Source organism: Schistocerca americana, chromosome 5 (genome assembly GCF_021461395.2).
Source record: "Schistocerca americana isolate TAMUIC-IGC-003095 chromosome 5, iqSchAmer2.1, whole genome shotgun sequence".
In the NCBI taxonomy this organism is placed as follows: Eukaryota; Metazoa; Arthropoda; class Insecta; order Orthoptera; family Acrididae; genus Schistocerca; species Schistocerca americana.
In genome coordinates this window covers 509,815,700-509,830,816 of record NC_060123.1, presented here as the reverse complement: position 1 = coordinate 509,830,816, position 15,117 = coordinate 509,815,700, and the positions used below count along the sequence as shown (strand labels likewise).

General features: G+C 39.5%; 1 protein-coding gene across 3 annotated transcripts in view; it reads right to left on the bottom strand.

Annotated features, from left to right (window-relative positions):
* Positions 1-5,900: 5,900 nt before the first annotated feature.
* The window catches only part of LOC124616750 (homeotic protein spalt-major-like), a 557,732-nt gene continuing 548,515 nt past the window's right edge, over positions 5,901-15,117 (bottom strand). For 2 of the 3 annotated variants that reach the window (XM_047145118.1, XM_047145119.1), the window contains 2 exons: positions 8,525-8,698; positions 5,901-7,414 (listed from right to left, as the gene is read on the bottom strand). In XM_047145118.1, coding sequence (XP_047001074.1) covers positions 7,016-7,414; positions 8,525-8,698 — 573 coding nt within the window. In that variant the 3' untranslated portion in view covers positions 5,901-7,015. The remainder of the gene's footprint in view (positions 7,415-8,524; positions 8,699-15,117) is intronic. The other variant, XM_047145120.1, reaches the window with a different exon arrangement.

Below are 15,117 nucleotides of genomic sequence, written 5' to 3'. Positions count from 1 at the left end.
ATGGAAGTTATAAAAGAAGAAGTCAGGAAACATCTGGTGGAGTAACCAGGTAGAGTTGATATGTTATGGAAATATTTCATCTTTGGGAGGTGTAAATATAAGGTTATGGGCTGTGCATGCTGTTCTAGATTTAAGATGGATGTGCTCAATTTTGTGTGTTTACTGGAGAGGTAAAGGGTAGGCAGATCCTTGGAAGGTAAGGGCTATGCCTAGGTTGATTAATCCACAGAAGGAATGACCTGAAGCAATTTTTTTATGTAGAGGGGTGAACAGAGGGATACTCGCATCGAAACAGCCTGTACAGAGGTAGGAAGCTCTACAGTGACTGTTAGTCACATTGTTGGAATGTTTGCCAAAATAGTTAAAAGCTAATAGACTTACCAGGACACAGACAATTCTTTGCCTTCACACTTCTGTATGTGGTTGACTTACCACAGCTCTGAGACTTGAAATTATGTAAGGTCAGCACGTAAATCATAAACATATTTTAATAAACCAGAGTAACCTATGCTCTTGTAATCAATAATTTAATAGCAAAAAAGAAAGGCAGTTATATTGCAGTAACTGTGATGCAATCTAATTAAACAATTCAACTATTTCTCATATTCTTCTCTATGAAAGGGAAACACAGTAGATACCAGTCCCATACAAAAGGAGCAATAAATGTAAAACAGGATAATCATAGGATGTATATAATGAAGGAATGATTGGTCAGACATATACAAATATTTTTAATGAAGTATGTTAAGTAAAACTCTATCCTTTGTCTTTGTATTTGATGGAGATTGATTTTCAAAAATAAAATTGGATTTTGTCTTAATAGACTTTAAGTGCAGAAAATAGTGACAATTGATATAATGTAAAATCCTATTGTTATTTAAAGAATAATTTTTTAATGTTCTGTGATGTTGCAATTAGTTAAATAAGTTGGTTTATCACAGCATCTTTCGTCTCATTGGGGGGCATTTGCGTTGTAACATGAGTTTCAATGGAATAATGTTTTTGAGTTTTCTCCTCTTAGCCCAGTGAAAGATGCTCTTGGAAACTGAAAACTTATTTTAGGTGATTGTGGCATGTGGAGCATTCCACTGTGTGCACCCTCATTTGACGTATGTGCAGGTGGATGCAAAAGGAAGTCACCTTCGCATATCGGCAAGACACAATAGCAAATGTGCATCTCCACCAGCTATGGAGGCCTGCTGCAAGAATGTAAATGATGGAACCACAGGAAAATTGTGCTGAGGATTGTCATTTGGTCTCCAATGTTGAAGTATTACACGTACATATTACAATTTATTGTGAGCTACAAGTTATGAGCAATCTGCATCACCCGCAATTGTGAATGTAAATGTACAGTGGAAGTGTTGCTGATACAATACAGAGTAGTTATCACAAAACTTACTGCATAATTTCAGTAGCTTAAATAAATCCGAGCTTTCTTTCAACGTCTGCCTAATCTGCAGAAGGAGAAGTCATATAGCTCATTTTAATGGCACTGCGTGGAAGATCAACTCGAGCAATAAACTTCAAGAATGGCAACTGAAAATTATTTGTAAGGTAAAATTGGCAAGCACATGCAACCAAGTGACAGATTGTACATAGAGTTCAGCTCAACAACACCTGTAGTGTATTATTATTATTATTATTATGAGGGGCATTCAGTAAATAATGCAACACATTTTTTCTATGTTTCAATTGAAAAATTCAGAATTTGTGGGACGTCACAGAATATTCCTGCTTCAGCCCCTATAGTTTCTTGAAGTTCTGATTGGTGGTAGTGCTTTATGTAGCCTTCAAAATGCTGTCTATGATGGAGATGTGTTCCAAGCAGAGAGCTGTCATTGAGTTTCTTTTGGTGGAAAACCGGGACATTGGAGATATTCATAGGTACTCGCAGAATGTTTACAGAGACCTGGCAGTGATCAAAAGCATGGTGAGTCATTGGGTGAGATGTCTGTCATCATCACTGTAAGGTTGCGCAGACTTGTCAGACTTCCTGTGTGCTGGCTGACTACACACAGCTGTGATTCATGCAATGTTGGAACATTTGGACACTCATTTGAGCTGAACGACAGAAACAACAATCAAACACCTCGCTGCACAACTGGGTAATTCTGTTGGTAGTGTTGACACACTTGTTCACCTGTTAGGGCACTCAAAGGCCTGTGCTCACTGGATTCCTCACTGCCTCACAGAAGACCATAAGGTGCAATGAAGGTCCATCTGTGCAGAGTTGCTTGCACGTAACAAGGCTGACCGTTACAATTTTTTGTCGAACATAATCACAAGTGATGATACATAGGTTCATCGCTTTCAACTGAAGGAAAAAAAAAACTCTGCAGTGTGCCACACCACACCACCTCTGAAGAAAAAGTTCAAATCCGCCGTCTCAGCCAGTAAAGTCATGGAGACAGTTTTCTGGGACTCTAAAGGGGTTATTCCGTTTAATGTCCTCCTCTATGGTGCAGCAATCAACTCTGAAGTTTGTAGAACAAAAGCAAACTGGTGCTTTTCATTTATTATTAACTCTGAAGTGTATTTATGCTACTCTCAGGGAACTGAAGAAATGACTTCAGCGTGTTCATCGCCACAAAAATACAATGACATTCTCCTTCTCCATAACAGCGCAAGTTCTCACATAAGTCTGTGCACCTGAGAGGAGCTCACAAAACTTCACTGGACTGTTCTTCCCCATCCACCCTACAGCCCAGATCTCACACATTCTGACTTCCATCTGTTTGCCCTAGTGAAAGATCATGCCACAGGAACCTGTACACAGATAATGGGGAGGTTATTGATGCATCAAGATGTTGGCTTTGACGTTGACCAGTAGAGTGGTACTGTGAGGCCATACAGGCCCTCCCAGTTAGATGGCATAAATCAGTCGCATTGAGTGGAGATTATGTTGAAAAATAGAATTTTGTAGCCAGAAGAGAGGAGGAGGAGGAGATTAGTGTTTAACATCCTGTTGACAACGAGGTCATTACAGACAGAGCACAAGCTCTGATTAGGGAAGGATGGAGAAGGAAAGTGACCATGCCCTTTCAAAGGAACCATCCCAGCATTTGCCTCAAGTAATTTAGGGAAATCACGTAAAATGTAAATCAGTATGGCTGGACGTGGGTTTGAACCATCATCCTCCGAAATGCAAGTCTAATGTGCTAACCACTGTGCTACCTCACTCGGTGTAGCCAAAAGAGTGTGTAATAATATAGTGTATTGGAGTTCTGAATAAATCCAACCTGCTTTCAGAAAAAAAGTGTTGCATTGCTTATTGAAGGCCCCTAGTATCATCCAGACAGCCAGAACAACCCCACAAAAATCTCCACATGCAATATATTTCCCACCATCATTTCTTGGCAGACCTACAAAATAGTTGTATAATTGAATTTATCTCATACATACCTGCTTTTTTGGTATAAAAATGCAGTAGGCCCATTCAAAAGCATAAATTCACTGTCTTCATGTCAGAAAGTAATGAAGTTGCAAACATTTGTTTAGGTGGAAAGAAAATACAAATTTCTTTAATGAGTTAACAGTTGTTTAAAGCGAAAAAGTTAGGTGCCTCACCCTGCAAGTGTAGACTTTGAACTGAAATGATGAGTCACTATCTATTGCTTGGCTAAAATTAACACTTGTATATGCTTTTTATGATGATGAGTGTCATCAGGAATAGTATTTCTGTTTTCTCTGTCTTCATGAAATTAAGTCAAACTATTTGCATTAAGAAAATAAATAGCTCCCATGATTTTATGTGATAGTATTCATATCCTTGTGAACTTGAACATTCGTACAGGTATTTCACCCTGTACTTCCTGCTCACTATTTTGCACAAGAGAAGTGTGACTACAGACAGAAATTCACTTGCAAAGAACTACACTGAATGAAAAATGCAGTTCATTTTATCAATAGTAAAAGACTCAAATGATAATGGGAATTTCAGCATGGAAATAAGATTGTTAAAAGCTATATTTCAGTGATGCATATCTTTTATATTTCATACCTGTTCCTAAATCTAAAGTAGCTCAGTCTTGTACTTCATATAGTTCATTACAGGTGAGTGCCTTATAGCTAGAAAAATGTAATGTTGTAACACCCTGTAAAGAAAATCTTTTAAAGAGATTTTTTGTGACCTCACACTCCTAATGCATAGAAGTAGACATTTCAGCAATGGTTTTCTGAAGTTTCCTTGATGCATTTGACCTGGTTGAAGTCATGGCAGCTTGCACATATCTGGCTGTCGAAATCTAGTTCTCAAAAACTGAACTGCCTGCAAGGCTATAGAAATGAAAACATGCCATCAGTATTAGCATGAGCTCCCTAAAAAATTAAAACAGTGTGCATAACTGATGGTTGAGCTCACATCTTTTTCTTTCAAGGCAACAGTCTATCTACTGACCCCTGCAAACATATCTTTGATCCCTCACAAAGCTTTGGTGTGCCAAAGGGAAAGCACTTGTTCTGCAATTCCTAACTTCATATAAGCTCTTCCATGATGCAGCAGGACTAGAACTTCTGTGAGGGGCAAACTCTACTGAAGGTTGGTTGGTTGGTTGACTTGGGGGAGGGGACCAGACAGTGAGATCATTGGTCCCATTGTATTAGGGAAGGATGGGGGAAGAAGTCTGCCATGCCCTTTCAAAGGAACCATCTCAGCATTTGCCTGAAGTGATTCAGGGAAATCACAGAAAACCTAAACTAGGATGGCTGGACATGGTTTGAACTGACATCCTCTACTGAATCTAATGTTGATGTCTGGGTTTGAGACTTTCACTAGTTAAGCTAAGTACCCAATGATGTTGAGCCATATGGCACTGAAACTTTATTTCATATCATGACATGGGAACTAGAGATAAAACTTCAGTAGAGGTCTCATCATAAGTAATTTCTATGCTGAAGAATATAGCATATTTCCATGTGATAACAACAGTATTGAGCCACGAACACACTATATGTAAGGAGGTTATGTGAAAACTTCAGAAGTAACTATCGTTCTATTTGTAAGCTTCATGTCTTGTATCTCTTTTTGAAGTACAAATTACATATGAAAGGTTAAGGACTGAAACCTTTCTCCATTAATTTCAGTAGCCACGAGGGAAAAAAATATCAAGTCTCTTTTATAGTCCAGTATTGTGCACTTATACAGAAACATTGCATTAATATTTCAGTTTGCAAGAGAAAATGTGACGGGGAAACTAGGGACGAAAATGTAGCTGATAGTAGTGATTCACAATTAACATTTGTGCTGGAGTTAAATCCCCAATAATCAGAGTAAAAGTAAAAAAAGAACAACATTGTCCCAATACTTGGTAAATTTCATGGCACTTGTTTTGCCCAGTCACTTCCTCTGTGAATTAAATGTTTTACTTAATAACACTGAATAGTGAGCTTCAGTACGTGTTGTTACAATTTAATACTATTTCCCTGTGATGCTTGACAGTTTTACTGGGACATTTTGTCACATGGAGCAATATGAAACATGTTTATGACTACAAATTTAAATGCATTCCAACAAATATTTAATAATTGCAAGAAATCTTTTGTAATGAAAATTCTGTAGCACAGTCTGCGATGTGCAGTGATACAAAACAAAACTCAACAAATAGTGAATGAGCAATGGTTTTCTATTGCAGACATCGGAAGTTGGGAAATATTTAATTAAGACTCTCACAGTAAACACTGATACTATTAAACTTGCACTATACACATTTTTACATAATTTTTGATGGTGTACAAATAGCTCCCCTTGCTCCCAGTTGCTTCACTAACATGACAAACAAATACAATCTTTTGTTCTTTTACACAGCTGAAAGTGGGAGGTTGACAGGAAAAGCTTAACTTCAATTTCATTTTCATTGTATGCATTTCAAGTATGTACAGTAACAAATAAAAGAAAAGAGTTTAGGTAACAATGGTAAAACTCAATATCTTTATACCATCTTGACAACATACACTTAACAGCAATTGTATGTAATTGAATAACACCAAGTACACAGTACAGTAGCAAATTTATATATAGAGTTCACACATCACCAATGTTGAGTGAATGTTTGAAACAGTCCATAAACATTAATTAAATAAATTATTGGCTGGAGACACTGAACCGTCAGTTCCAGTTCATGATGGTGTATCACTGAAAGCACACTTGGTGGTAACACTTGCGGTAATGCTGTTACGGCCATTAATAAGTACAACTGTCACAAATTAAGTACAGCTAATTGAAACATGACTGCCACAGGTGTAACCCACATGCATTGCACTCCAAAACCTCTTCTGCAGTTGCCATATCACAGCTAAAAATTAAACAAATACAAGGGGATGTGAGATTGGTTACACCCCCAAATTGCCTCAGCCCGATAGTAGCGCACATGTGTTGCTGCCAGAGTCAAGTATGAGCAGCAGCATGCCCCTCTCCCTCTTGGTATGAAAGTGGTACATTGGTTCTTTTATTATTTGAAACAAATTTTTCATCTATAAATAGAGTAGATAATCTGTAACAACCTAATTTTCATTTTCATGTTTCTTGATTTTTTCTATTCTTACATATACATATGCATATATAACTATGGTAATAATATAGATCCGTACAGAAAGTTTTACTTGTTATTGAATAGCTTTGTTTGATATTTATAATTTGCATGTTTTATATTATATAATTCAAGTTCACACATATGACTCTTTTGATGTCATATCTCTATTTAGTACCTTGTTCTTAATAGTGTAGACTAGTTTTATAATAGGAACATTACAGCCGCAGTGGTACATTCAGCTAGCATGGAATTAGCCACGATGAAAAATATTCACAAAACCACAAATTCTATTCACTCTTATTCTTCTACCTGTACATCAATGAATAAATAGTTGATTGTTACAGTTAATGGATGAGATATGTAAACTGATGTACATGGGTCCTCATACATACTCACGCGAGTGCGCATGCACACGCCCACACACACACACACACAACCCCACACGTGTACACACAAACACACACACAGTCTTGTTACTCAAGGTCCTATGCAGCTAGTCCTTCTCCCCTTGGTGGGGGTTGTGTGTGAGGATTCACATGTCCTGGCGGCGTAGGCGACACTTCCATAGGTTCATCACTGTGACTTGCTGAGGGTTTTCTCTCATAGTGAACATCCCAAACTGCTCTGTCAGAAATGGAGAGGTCACCAGTGATTCGCGGTGGTGAGCCATGGTGACTGCTGCCAAGAGAAAGAGGCGGCGGTGAAGACACTGATGAGGGAGGTTTGTCTGAGAGTGGTGAGCCTGACTGTGAGCGTGCAATATCAGGCATTAGAGGTTTGTCTGAAGGGTAGCCCCCAAAACCAAGCAGGCTTGCATATTTGTTGCCAGGGGGACTGAGACCACTGTTGCTGTTCACACTCTGAATTACAGAGATCTCGTTCAGCTGGAAAACATTGAACATGCATTTCAGTCATTTCAAGATTTGTCTTGTCAAATCAAAACACAAAATCCTATGATATCTTATTTAATAAGTATCAAATTAAACTGTCAAAAGGGAGGATAATTCTGTGTAACTGTAGGTTTTGAATTATGATAAACATAAAAATCATTATTGTGTAGTACTTCTCTCTCTCTCTCTCTCTCTCTCTCTCTCTCTCTCTCTCACACACACACACACACACACACACACATGTCAGCAAAACTTAAAATAAATGTTTTAGTTTGCCAGTATTTATATTTGCTTCTCATTGTTGCCAAGCAGACATGCAACATCCTATACACAAATTCTCAAATATATGTTGTAATATTTCTCACAAATTTCTATCAGCACTTGATACATTGTGTCAACATTGCCACAGCAATATTGTTGCTGTATGACTGATGTTTATATTAAGGATCAGAGAACTAGTGAACAAAAAAGTCAACCTTGGCTGTATAATGACAGTAAGGTATAACAAGTATTGCTAATAATCAAAATTACTAAGAAGAGAACAAGGATGATATGTGGAATGAAGCTGCCAGTCAGTACAGAAGAAAGGAGAATTAAAAAAAAACTTGAGAGTAATACATAAACAGGCTAAGAAAATATTCTCATGTGCAGAAAAAATAATGTGGTTCTCAACAGATATGCCTGCATGATTGTATTCACTGTCATCTTACCACGTATCGTGGCACCGTATTTAAGTGACTTGAGCTAAACATCTCTGTGTAAATATATTTTCTGTTGAATTCTATTAAACTGTTCAGACAAGAAGGAAGAGAAGCTTCAGATTATAATATTACAGTTCTTATTAACATGACAACGCTGAAAAATTCATAATTTCAAGCTTAAACTTGAAAGTAGAACAATTATATGAAGGTATGTAGTTCAGAGGATGGGTTGGTGTTAATTTTTCGTATTGAGTATAAAAATAACAAAACAAAAAATAAAGAGATTGATGCAACACTGCAGGTATTCTCAGACAGCAACTTTGATACAGACAAGTGACATTGTGTGTACATTAATGGTATTGTGAAGTGATGTGCGAATATTCATATTATTCAAGATACTTACTTTCTGTTGCATTCCATTAAGGAATGGAGTTGGAAGATACGGATAGAAAAGATCCGGCCTCCGTTGAAGAAATTCTGAGTCTTTGGGAGTCATTGGGATGGGAGGCAGATCCAGGGACATGCGACGTCCTCGTCGGGATGCTCCATTGCTCCACATGTGTGTTCCCATGTGGACCTTTGAAATTAAAGATACACTTTAAGATTAAGAGAGATGCCATGCAAAATATCATAATACAACTTTTCTATTTACTAACAAAAGCAAATTGTTTTTTCTTTGAGTACCGTTATCAGTTGCAGCATTAATTGCATTTAACATTGTCCCTCATTTGTTCCTGACTTTTAATGAGATTATCTAATTAGGTGGATAAAAAAATCTACTCACCAAGCAGCGGCAGAACACACACATAAAAGACTGTTGTGATTGGCAAGCTTTTGGAGCCAGTGGCTCCTTCTTCAGGCAGAAGGGGTGAAGGGGAAGGAAGAAGGGTGGAGGAAAAAGATTGGAGAGGTCTAGAAAAAGGAGTAGGTTTCGGCAAAGTCACCGAGAGCTACGGGTCAGGGGAGACTTATCATATGGGATGAGAAGGAAAGACTGATTGTTGGGGGCTGTATGGACAAGATTTGAAAACCCGAGAGCTTAAAGGTGGAAGACAGGGTAATATGCAAGACAGAGATTACTACTGAAATACCGTGCATGAGTTAATAAGAGTGAAAAGCTAAGTGCATTGTATGTAACAGAGTTGGGAGGGGGATGGTGAAAATTAGACAGGAAAGACAATGAAAGATGAAGAAAACTAAAACAGAGTGAAGCAAAGAGTAGTTACTGTGAAGAAAATCTGAGACAGAATAAATTAACATAAATTAAGGCCATTTGGGTGGCAAGAATCAAGGATGTGTTGTTGTGCTAGTTCCCATCTGCAGAGTTTTGAGAAACTGGCATCTGGGGGAAGAATCCACATGGCGTGTGTGGTAAAACAGGCGCCAAGGTCACGGATGTCATGTTGTAGAGCATGCTCTGGAAGAGGATATTGTGAGTTGCCAGTATACACCCTCTGCCTATGCCCATTCATCCTAATTGATAATTTGGTGGTAGTCATGCCGCTGTACAAGGCTGAACAGTGTTTACATAATAGCTGGTATATGACATGTCGTTTCACAGGCAGTTCTCCCTTTGATAGTATATGTTTTCCCAGTTATTATACACTCCTGGAAATGGAAAATAGAACACATTGACACCGGTGTGTCAGACCCACCATACTTGCTCCGGACACTGCGAGAGGGCTGTACAAGCAATGATCACACGCACGGCACAGCGGACACACCAGGAACCGCGGTGTTGGCCGTCGAATGGCGCTAGCTGCGCAGCATTTGTGCACTGCCGCCGTCAGTGTCAGCCAGTTTGCCGTGGCATACGGAGCTCCATCGCAGTCTTTAACACTGGTAGCATGCCGCGACAGCGTGGACGTGAACCGTATGTGCAGTTGACGGACTTTGAGCGAGGGCGTATAGTGGGCATGCGGGAGGCCGGGTGGACGTACCGCCGAATTGCTCAACATGTGGGGCGTGAGGTCTCCACAGTACATCGATGTTGTCGCCAGTGGTCGGCGGAAGGTGCACGTGCCCGTCGACCTGGGACCGGACCGCAGCGACGCACGGATGCACGCCAAGACCGTAGGATCCTACGCAGTGCCGTAGGGAACCGCACCGCCACTTCCCAGCAAATTAGGGACACTGTTGCTCCTCGGGTATCGGTGAGGACCATTCGCAACCATCTCCATGAAGCTGGGCTACGGTCCCGCACACCGTTAGGCCGTCTTCCGCTCACGCCCCAACATCGTGCAGCCCGCCTCCAGTGGTGTCGCGACAGGTGTGAATGGAGGGACGAATGGAGACCTGTCGTCTTCAGCGATGAGAGTCGCTTCTGCCTTGGTGCCAATGATGGTCGTATGCGTGTTTGGCGCCGTGCAGGTGAGTGCCACAATCAGGACTGCATACGACCGAGGCACACAGGGCCAACACCCGGCATCATGGTGTGGGGAGCGATCTCCTACACTGGCCGTACACCACTGGTGATCGTCGAAGGGACACTGAATAGTGCACAGTACATCCAAACCGTCATCGAACCCATCGTTCTACCATTCCTAGACCGGCAAGGGAACTTGCTGTTCCAACAGGACAATGCACGTCCGCATGTATCCTGTGCCACCCAATGTGCTCTAGAAGGTGTAAGTCAACTACCCTGGCCAGCAAGATCTCCGGATCTGTCCCCCATTGAGCATGTTTCGGACTGGATGAAGCGTCATCTCTCGCGGTCTGCACGTCCAGCACGAACGCTGGTCCAACTGAGGCGCCAGGTGGAAATGGCATGGCAAGCCGTTCCACAGGACTACATCCAGCATCTCTACGATCGTCTCCATGGGAGAATATCAGCCTGCATTGCTGCGAAAGGTGGATATACACTGTACTAGTGCCGACATTGTGCATGCTCTGTTGCCTGTGTCTATGTGCCTGTGGTTCTGTCAGTGTGATCATGTGATGTATCTGACCCCAGGAATGTGTCAATAAAGTTTCCCCTTCCTGGGACAATGAATTCACGGTGTTCTTATTTCAATTTCCAGGAGTGTAGATGGTGGTAGGAGGATGCATAGGGCACATCTTGCATCGGGGATGGACAAAGGAGTAGGAGACATAGGATAGGGAGATGAGTGCAGAAGGAGCACAGGGTGTGACAAGAATATTGCAGAGATTGGGAGGGTGATGGAAAGCTATTCTAGGTGTGGCGGGCAAAATTTGTGACCTCAGCGCCTGTTTTACCACACACGCCATCTAGATTCTTCACCCAGACACCAGTTTCTCAGAACTCTACAGGTTGGAACTAGCACTACAACATGTCCTTGGTTCTCGCCACCAAACTGACCTTAATTTATGGTAATTTCTCCCGTCTCAGCTTTTCTTAACTGTAACTACTCTTTGCTTCACTCCATTTTAGTTTTATACATATTTCATTGTCTTTCCCGTCTAATTTTCACTATCCCCCTCCCACCTCTGTTACAAACAATGCACTTAGCTTTTCACTCTTATTAACTCGTGCACAATGTTTTAGTAGTAATCTCTGTCTTGCATATTACCCTGTCTTCCACCTTTAAGCTCTCAGGTTTTCAAATCTTGTCCAATGCAGTCCCCAACAATAAGTCTTTCCTTCTCATCCCATAGGTAAGTCTCCCCTGACCCATAGTTGTGAGTGACTTTCCCAAAACCTACCCCTTTCCCTAGACCTCTCCAGTCCTTTTCCTTCATCCTTCTTCCTTCCCCTTCAACCCTTCTGCCTGAAGAAGGAGCCACTGGTTCTGAAAGCTTACCATTCACAACATTCTTTTATGCATGTGTTCTGCCACTGCTTGGTGAGTAGATATTTTATCTATTCAATTAAATAATTTTATCAATAATTGATTGTTTTTCTTGTGACATTTGATGAAAGTTTTTGTGCTTTTAATTTTTAATTTAATAAGTACTGATTTTGTACTAATTTCTTTGGTTTTATCATGTCCATATCTCAAAATATGAAAGAAAAATAGATTCTCTCAAGCCACATGCTCAATTTCAGAAGCCAGACACAGAGTTTCATAATTTGTGTCAGTCTTATTCCTTTATTGTACTATATTTTGCTCCTAATAGCCTTACAGTACTTAACAATCATGCAAGGCTTTTAGTTAGTGCACAGTTCTTCTGATGGATATTTTCAGAAAACTGAATTACCTTTTGAAATACGAGTGTCAAACCAATGAAAGCTCACATAAAATTTGCAGCATTGTCATTCCTCCACCTTCTGAACATAATCAGAAAACAGGTTAGGATAGGCACTTCTTTGGATACCTGGTTGAATGGGGACAAGAGGTACAGCCTGTTGCAAGGATGCATTTAAAAAAAAAGGAAAAGTCCAACTAGAAGAAAAGTTCTCTTCCATTATTTCTGACAAGTGGTTCAAACTACCGAAAAGTAAATACACCATCCAGTGCTGTCACACTGTTTACCAACAACACCACGTAATGAGTGTATTGTTCTGTGTTGCTCTGGTAATGAAAGACTGGAGCACATTTTATGAGCCAATGACAAATGTAAGACGAACAGAAGCTGCAGAATTTCAATTATCGTACCATAGAAATGTAGATATTTCGTTCTGAAATGTTGGGTAATGATAAAATTACAAATTGATGATTTTTATAGTGCTGATTCATAATTCTTATTTAATGTTGTCATTATGTGCACTGGTGAAGTATATACCTTTTACATGTATTTTATGACAGGTTGAGATGTACAGTGGTGTTATGGAAAAATGTGATTGGAAACAAGATAGGAGATAATTGTGTTTTTATTACAAACTTCAGTGTAGCATCAGAAGGGAAAGAAATATGACATGGAAAAGGAAGCAGTACTTATTAAGGTTTCTTCCCAATCAATTCACACATGGAGTGCAGAATGAATGACTGCTTAAATCTTTCCGTGCACACTGTAATTAGTTTAATCTTGCCTTTACTACCTCCATGGGAACAATACACAAGAGGATTGTAGTATATTCTTAGCTTCCTCACATAAAGCTGGTTCTTGAAGTTTTGGAAGTAGGCTTGCATGGGATAATTTGCATTCATCATCATATATCTCCCAATTCAGATTTTTCAGCATCTTACTGATGCTCTCCCATGGTTTAAACAAACCTGTGACCTTTAATGCTGCCCTTCAATTTGAGTACTTTAAGAAGACCTTTACTTTTTGCAAATACTCTTAACTGCAAGTGTCCAGCATACAGCATGCAGTTCTGTACATTTCTATTATGCTCATTATGAAACAATTTTGTTTCTGATAAGAGGGAGATTTTGTTTCAGCCATTCTCGTTGTTCCTCACCAATCATGAGAATGGTTGCAGACCACACATAAATTCTATGCTTACAATGGATATTTTAAAGCAGCCTATCCTTTTATGTCCACAACAGAGAAACATAGGATTTGTAGTCCACATAAGTCTTGGTCATTTTGCATGTGTATTCATTTGAAACATGAACAAATATTTTCAATACCATTTTAAAGACTGTTAACAGACTATAAAAATCTTGTATGGTATGTTGTTATGTTGATAATCTGGCTCCATGTTTCACCTTTGTCATTGCAGCTTGGGAGGTATGGACTATCTTTGAGTTGTTATTTCCTTTTGTCTGTATATGAAATGTAATACTTTTCTGTGAATACACAAACTATGAACAGTGTAATTGTAGTATGTATTTACCATCATATACCACACTCTACTTACTGGTTATGGACCCAGGACAGTTAATTTGTGCAGTGAACTAAGTTTGCTATGCTGGTAGGAATATAAATAACTGAACAAGTGTTTTGGGTTATGAGACCATGTTGTGAGTGATACTTGTTACGATTCGTGTTTTGTCAAACTCAAGGATGCTTGAACTCTTATGTAGTTTTTTGGAAGAAATCAGTTACATGATGTAGTGCATACGAATTCATGTTTCTACAAATGCCTTCACCAAAACACTATTCCAGTGGTAAACAAACTAAGGAGCAGGGTGATTACAACACATGGGAGTTTGAAATGAAACTAATTCTAATGCATGAAAAATTATTGGACTATGCCATAGGTGCAAGTGCAGCTACAAATGCAGAGAAGGTTACAGATGTGTGGATACTTATTCTTTTGCATATGGACAAATTTCTGAGTGCACATATGGAAAACACAACATAGCAAAGAAAGCTTGAGCCACTCTGGAAAGCCTACTTGTAGGTAAGTTAAAACTAAGTGGATGAATCTCAGAAGCAGCCAACAAACTGCAGAGCATGGGCAAACTGTTTGATGATGGACTAACTGCACTCATTATGCTAATATGTTTACCAAAAGCTTTTCTGCCTTACTGGATGGGTGTAGAGTCAAGTAGAACAGATGAAAATTTCACATCAGAAAACATGGAAGTGTGGAATACCTCATGATAGACAAATGTGTTGGTGATAGTGCTTTCTTCACAAAACATTGTAAGCAATGACGGCAGGATTTATCCAAAGGCAGACAAGAAAAGAAGAAAAGGTTTCATTTGCAGGAGGGGTGGTCACTTCTAGTCTGACTGTCCCCAGAAACAAGACTCATCAAAGAAGCATTCCAAGGGAGCAGACAAGTCATTATTTTGTGCACTTGGTACACTGGATTTCAACATGAATGGGTGGTTACCAGAAAATTGCAAACAAAAAATTGTGAAGTGTGCTGTTGATGTTGAATAAGTAAGTGAAAAAAGGAGATTTTATTTGATTTTATTTTCTATTCACTAGATATACTGTATAGCCAATCAGGAAAGTTCTTGTCCTTGGCCCAGCCACTAATTTGTCATCAGTTTCTGTTGTGGTTAAGAAAGGCATAAATGTTTTCTTTGACACAGATGGATATAAGATGTTCAAAAAAGGCAAGCTATTTTATTCTGAATCAGAGTCAAATGGCATATGTTGAACCTGTGTCATCAGGTGAGTATGCTCTAGCTATCACAGAATTTTAATAATATGGAACACTCACGGCACTGTTGAACTGGTCATGTTAGAGTTTAC